Source organism: Ciona intestinalis, unplaced genomic scaffold (genome assembly GCF_000224145.3).
Source record: "Ciona intestinalis unplaced genomic scaffold, KH HT000503.1, whole genome shotgun sequence".
In the NCBI taxonomy this organism is placed as follows: Eukaryota; Metazoa; Chordata; class Ascidiacea; order Phlebobranchia; family Cionidae; genus Ciona; species Ciona intestinalis.
Genome location: NW_004190824.1, coordinates 1 through 7,248, shown reverse-complemented (window position 1 = coordinate 7,248; position 7,248 = coordinate 1). Strand labels below are relative to the sequence as shown.

Below are 7,248 nucleotides of genomic sequence, written 5' to 3'. Positions count from 1 at the left end.
CCCTTTGGGTTTCATTGAAACCAGGACTTTTGCGTGTTTTTTTACAGAGAAAGGCGAACTATATAGTTAATAGTATATACCTACCGAAAGGGAACCATGTGACAGCAGTGTGACGTTATGTGATAAAAGCGAAAACCTTTGAGGTCACATGACAAATCTCATGAAAATAACCCCCCATCGGTTGGTTAATGAAATCCCGTGCTGACGCCTTCACATGTCCGACCTCTGTACCTCGTGAACTCACTATTATATTTTGTAGCAACCCGAAAAACATACATGGTAACTCGTAAGCTACACACATTCATTCAATTATACCATTTTTTTCAATATTTATGTTTAAACATAAATGTTACAACTTGTATTATGACATCACAGACAATGTTGCTGACTCATCATTTAAAGGAAGTTTGCGATGGCAGGAGTGGATAATACAGTTGTCAACATCCCAACGATGTTCCCCTCCACTAAGGAAGGAGGGATTTGATCCCGGATGCGGGGAAGGCTTCGTCTTTTACGTTTTAATCATCTCAAACCACTAAGTAAGTTGGGAATTGCTTTGCTGGTAAAAACCTTTATTTTTATTAACATTAATTAGCAACAATCATAGATATCATATAGTACTTGGTAACCAACCATAGATATCATATATTACCCAGCAGCCAATCATAGATATCATATAATACTCAGCAACCAACCGTAGATATCATGTAGTACTCAGCAACCAATCATAGATATCATATATTACTCAGCAACTAACCATAGATATCATATAGAGGAATTGAAACTCAATGATGCGACACATGCAGTCATGGATGGACGACCTTCGGACAGACAGGTGAACATTAAGTGGATCCGACAGGGAAGATATGGAATCGATGGAAGAATCCCCTTTATTAGGGTGAGTGTGATGTCATAATAATATGTGTCATATCATAGTAATGTTTGCTCACTATTGAGTTATAACTTACTATAATTAGACAGTGGTTTTATTATAAATGATGCATTTATCTCATAGTTACTATACAAGTTTAGGGCATTAGTAATGTTGGACTACTAGCACCTTATAATTGCCATGCTTTAACTATTGTCATGTTGATTGTCACATTATCAACATATTTATTATTGTTATCTGGTTATCTTCATATCTTTATCACTGTTTCTACAATTACCCCAACATTAGCAATATCTCAAATTTACCTCAGTTTAGATCAATTGCCCAATTTTCCCTTTCTGGCTAAGAATTCAACCCAAAAACACTGAATAATTTTTATTATAAATATACAACAGCAATTGTTATATTAATGCAGAATTACCACGTATAGAGACATGTCACGATGTCAGAATAGATTAATTGTTAGAAAAACAAATACAATCCTACTATTACAGATCACGAATAGCTACAATTATTACATCGTAAATAAATTATAATACATTTAGTCATTTATTATAAAACAGACATTCGGTTATTATTAGGAAAGGCAATTATTTGTTTAGCTTTTTTTAATATGGATGAAAATGAAATACAGAACATACATTGCCTGTTTAGGAGAAAATCTCTGGTTGATTAATTTTTCTGAATGTTGTTTAAGTTGAATATGCAAGAAACATATTATTGTTTCAAATTGGTTCTGAAATGTGTCAAAAGAAACTTAAATAAAATGATGTGCAAATAGGATAAAAACGCTTCTAATGTTTTGTTTAACTTCATCAAGTATTGGTTCTTTAATTTTTTCACCGATTCTCGCATGCTCTAAGTAACAAATCATTGCCTCCATATATCTGTCGGTACAATGGTAATATCGTCCATACACATCATAAAGTACCATGTGTGTTACTGTCAATTTCTTGTGCGGTTCTAATATCTGTTTAATTTTATTAAGTTGTATTAATGCTCTTTGGTAATTTCTATTACAAAGCAGTGTAATTGTGTATTCAATCAGTATTTGGCTCTCTAACAGGGCATCACGGTGGTATGGTATCTCGTTTTGTACTTCTTCTATCTGTAAAAGCTTCTCAAGCACTTTTTGGGCTTGTTGTCCGTGATTAAGCTTTCTCAATAATTGTACATACATCATTAAATGTATGCCTATAAACATTGTCGGCTTAAGAGCTTCCACCATTTCATTTAACTCTTGAACAAGCCTGAGCGCCCCTTCCTCCGAGCGGTCCACAACACTTTTTAACTCCTGCACTTTAAGTTCAAACTTTGCTTCAGCTGTTGGGTTGCAAAAGTCTGGGTTTATTCTATGTTGCTTGATGTCAAGTTGGATGAGTTTTGTTGTTAACTCCAAAGCCAGGTCATTTTCATCATAAAAAGATGCATATCGAATTGCTGCATAATAAAACTGTAATGAAAACTCATGTCGTGGTAATGTGGGAATCACTTTTTTGATCATTGATATTACGTCCTCGCGAAAATTAAACGCGTTCAGAGCATGTAATTTTACCGTCTTCTCCTCAAGATCAAGCAAAGCTTCAAGATCACTGGCTGTTAATGAGCCTAATTTTAAGAAGGTTGGTTGCATTTTTGCAATTTTGAAGAGATTTTTATTCCTACAGTGAAATAATAAAGGTTTCATCCCAACTTTTTTCTCTATTGTATATTCAGACACATTCTGAACTAATTTTGCAGACACATTCGGAACTAATTCTTCAGACTCATTCTGAACTGATTCGCTTGCATAACGTCGAGCAGTCAGTGCTATGTGCATCAAATACAAAGCTTCTGTTAAAGAAACAAGGCTTTGTTTTCCAATAATTTCAATTAAACCAGTAACAATATCATTATATTGAAAATCTTCCATAAAAATATCATCTTGTTGTCCCTCTTTATGATAAAGTTTTGCGCGAACCTCGCAAGCTACTGCCACCATGAACCGGAGTTGGTGCGCCACCTCTTTATTGAAATCAGGATGTTTGTCTAATTCATCAATGACATCAAAGCAAGATGATGCTGATAGCGAATAAAACCGACTTAAAGCCGAAACAAAGATGGTTGCACCTAACCGACTTAAAGCCGAAACAAAGATGGTTGCACCTCTGTAAATAACTTTTTTTAGGTTAAAATTTTGTAAACCTGAAGTAACATTGGTTTGTTGATCAAAAATGTTAAACGTTTTTAAATCTTTTTCCATTTGTTTGTACACAGCGAAGAACTCATTCGTTTCATCATTTTCTTTAAGCCTGAGATGAGCTTTTTCTTGATATTCAGCACAAATTACTTCATCACCAGCTACAAAGCAAGCTTTATATAAAGCATCAGCCACATGGTATCCCTCTTTCAGTTCTTCATCGCTGTCTAAATATTGAACCATTTCATCAACTGGTTTGATAAATTCAGTGTTCCAAGGTTTCTCTTTAGTTGCTGGTCGTCCAAGTGGGCGTATGCAAGCGTGGGCTACCATCCCATCAAATGTTACCCCATTTGGTGTAACAGTGTCTGTAAACCAGTCTCTATACTTTGGGTTTATACTTGGAATTGCAACACAGTTGATCATGGTTTCTCCGAGGTTGATTAAGATGATGTTGAAGATTGTGGTGAACCATCTGAAGTACTTCATGATCATCTTCCGATCTTCCATCTTAGCAACATCATTATCAAGGACAATGATGTGTTCAAAATCTGAGTATGGGGTGATTTCTGATCGTGCCAAGGAACCCAATCCAACTACAGCATATTTGCATGGTGGTGCTCCCATAATTTTGATACATTCATCAGAAATAAACCTCATTAACTCCGTGTACCTTCTCGTAACTTGCTGTTGAAGGTTTTTAACATCCAGAACTTTCTTTCTTTCTGTTTCAATTAGTTGTTCACCTTCTAAACCATATGGGATTATATCAAGCTGATTATAACTTTCGCCAAAATCCTTTCGTAAATCATTCAGTTTGTTTTTCACCTCAGCTGCCAAAGAAATCAAATCAGCGTCACGGTTTGCAACATTTGCTGTCTCCAGAACTGCTGAGCACAAAGCTTTAAGTTCATCTTTAAACCTTTGATTTTCTGGATCCCTCACAATAGCAGCATTATACAAAGCTGCACTACGAGTCATGTTCAACATTTTATCCTTGGGTTTATAATTATAAATCTTTGCAAGATCATAAAAAATCGGAGCTGCTTTAGGTTTAGTTCCATTCATTTCTTTCCCACCTTTACACAAATCCTTTAACTTTTGGGCAAGAATCCTCTCAAGCTCACTAACCTCATCTTGTACGAAATCATGACTAGATGATGCCATTTTAAAACCTTATCACAGAAAAATAATTCAATAATGATCTTCCAGTCGTTGGAGCTTTATTATAAAGCCTACGAACACAATGATATTTTCGCACTCTGTCTTTACGACTATTTGAATAAAGTTCCGACAGTTTTTATGTCCATTTAAGTGAGACTCAACCAAACAACCCTTGTGTGTATTCAATGATGCCAATATCTAATTTTGACCATATTTACCTGGAAGCAGTGCTGTTTAAATATCCATTCCGTCAGATCAAAGTGATTCGTAAGGGTGAGCGACCTCATAAAGCAAAGCCGAATGACTTTCAATTTAATGTTTAATCTCATTGAGAGACACATAACTGCTTTGTAGTTGCACCTGCATAATAAAGTCATCTGGCACAAAGATGTTATTGCCCTGCTTGTTTGCGACTATTGGGACCACAGTTTCTTCAATTTTACTGCTGTTTAAATATCCATTCCGTCAGATCAAAGTGATTTGTGAAGGTGAGTGACCTAATAAAGTAAAGCCGAATGACTTTCAATTTAATGTTTAATCTCATTGAGAGACACATAACTGCTTTGTAGTTGCACCTGCATAATAAAGTCATCTGGCTCAAAGATGTTATTGCCCCGCTTGTTTGCGACTATTGGGACCACAGTTTCGTCAATTTTATTACTGTTTAAATATTCTTTGCGCAAAATAAAAGTGCTCTGTGTGGGTGAGTGGCCTCATAAACTAAAGGAAAGACGAAGGACTTTCAATCCCCGCTTGTTTACGACTATTGAACTAAAAGCTTCTTCAATTTATTTCCGCCTTGCTAATTAAACATTCTTTGCGCAAAACCAAAGTGTTCTATGGGGTGAGTGGCCTTATAACATAACCGAATTTAAGAAAAGGAATGTAAGGCTTTGGGTCGGGATTACATAGGTTGTGACAACCGACAATCCAAAGGTGACTTTGTAACGTAATAAGTTAAACGAAGGTTATTGCAACCCAAATTTCCTTATAGTGTTTTTAACAATTAACTCAATCTTAATAAAGTCGTGAGGCTACGAGTATATAATTCTGTAAATATTCTTCGGTTGAAACGTGATATAAACGCAGTAATTACCAAGCTTTAAACTACATATATTTATTATTATTATTCCAGCTTTGACATTCCACAAGCGCAGGAAAGAATGACGTAATTGAAGACATTGTTACATCAGGGATAATTTAAACCAATTAAAACGAAGAATCTGATCACGTGGAGATAATATTTTTCACATGGAGCTATACAGAGAAGACGGAAAAAATGTTCCGCTAGGAGGCGATGACAAATTCGTTTCTCTATTTTATGGGGAGCAGTTAGTTTCACGGTTTATACACATAATATATAAACCCCTAACCCCCAACTCCTAACCCCAAACTCGTCAAACAAAAAAACTTGAAAAAAAAAAGATAAAAAAAGTATTCCATTGTGCGGGACTCGAACCCGGTAAAAATGAAACAAAGAGAGTTTACGACCGCACGCAAACCGCTACACCACAGACTTGACAACAGTAAACATAACGAAAGAGCGTATATAACCGACCTAATGTGGGAAATATGTTCTTACTAGTGTTTTATGTATTTGGAAAGGTATTTTTATTATTTAATTAATTTGTTTTACACTTATTAACACTTTGTAGTGCTGTTTTGTTCGTTTTTTCGTATTTTTTAATTTAAATAATTACCGCCTCTAGCGGAAAAATTTTTCCGTCTTCTTTGTATAGTCCCATGTATATTTTTCTTGTGTACTTTTGGCGACTTTTCGTTGTAAATGTGTTATTTTGACGATTATGAATTGATTTATTTGTCGAAAAATTATTTAACTACTTATATATGATAGCTTTACTGTACCCAAAATTACTCTGGCTTTCTTGCTTGCGAGTGTGGGACTGTTTTAGTTATTGGGAACATTTTCGATAAGTGTTTTTAAGAAAGTTCGGACGGTATACGATTTTAAACTGTTTTCGACTGTATTTTACGTGTATTAATGGCACTGGTGTATTTATAAGATTAAACACCTCAGATTTTTTTATTTCTGAATCTCCGATAAGTGTGGTACACCTCATACGTCGAGGTGGGAAAGATTTTACCGACTTCTAAAAAGCAGGTACGTATGTAAGTTTTAAAAATAAGCAAATTATTTTAAACCCTTTGAGTATTAAGTCTAAATGTTTTTTGTGTACTAGCGTTTAATTGTAAAGAAAGTTTCGTATTTTGCTATCATTGCCAGTATATAATGTGTCCTTATACACAAGACGCTTAACCGCAATTGCTCCAATCTCGCGGTACTGTGTTATTGTGACTGCAGTTGCCACGCCAGGATAAATAAGTTACATTTATCAACTCCCCATTTTTATGCCAATCTCTATGTTAATAGATGTCTTGGTGCCCGCTTTATTTAATTGTTGGTTACGGTTATAGTTACGAGTGTAAACATTATGCATGCCTATTTTTGCACTGTGTATTACTGTATTTAATGTTAATTTCTAACTACTTTTTGTATTTAAATGCACATGTTTAACTTCATATATTGTTTAGCCTATATATATTGGGCTTTGCTTGAGTAAGACTCTTAACTGGCTAAATGCCAATTGCTGAGACCCAATAGTGACTAACTTACTGTGTTTCGGCTCATTTTTAATAAGGTTTTGTAACGAAATACCTATGATGACAAAATATATGTAGCCTATTAGCCTGGACACTTTAAAGTAAATAATTTAGCAGCCATACAGAAAACAATCACCCTCAAAGTTACATTCGTGGTAATACGTAAGCTGGCACGTGGTGTAGCGTGTAGTGTATGAAACTTAGTCACTTATGTGTATAGAATACTCTTGTTATAACGACTATCATTGCCCGTCACATAAGGATAAAAAATAATTAACTTTTTCAGAGCGAAAATGGAAATATTAATTAATGATTATGACATCATTAATGTAATTCTAGATTACTTGCATTCTAGAAGATTGTTTCTAAGCGCAAGCTCACTGGAGCAAGA

The 7,248-nt window shown here is 34.9% G+C and overlaps 1 protein-coding gene and 1 long non-coding RNA gene across 2 annotated transcripts; one reads left to right on the top strand and one right to left on the bottom strand.

Annotated features, from left to right (window-relative positions):
* Window positions 1–9: 9 nt before the first annotated feature.
* LOC113475445 lies at window positions 10–1,150 on the top strand. Its single transcript, XR_003397201.1, has 3 exons — window positions 10–279; window positions 376–539; window positions 774–1,150. It is a non-coding gene; the product is annotated as an uncharacterized LOC113475445 (long non-coding RNA).
* A 156-nt stretch (window positions 1,151–1,306) lies between these two features.
* LOC113475444 lies at window positions 1,307–4,254 on the bottom strand. Its single transcript, XM_026839617.1, has 2 exons — window positions 3,038–4,254; window positions 1,307–3,001 (listed from the first exon to the last, which is right to left on the bottom strand). Exons 1-2 carry the CDS (start codon window positions 4,236–4,238, stop codon window positions 1,650–1,652), a joined length of 2,553 nt encoding a protein of 850 aa, XP_026695418.1. The 5' UTR covers window positions 4,239–4,254; the 3' UTR covers window positions 1,307–1,649.
* Window positions 4,255–7,248: the final 2,994 nt, after the last annotated feature.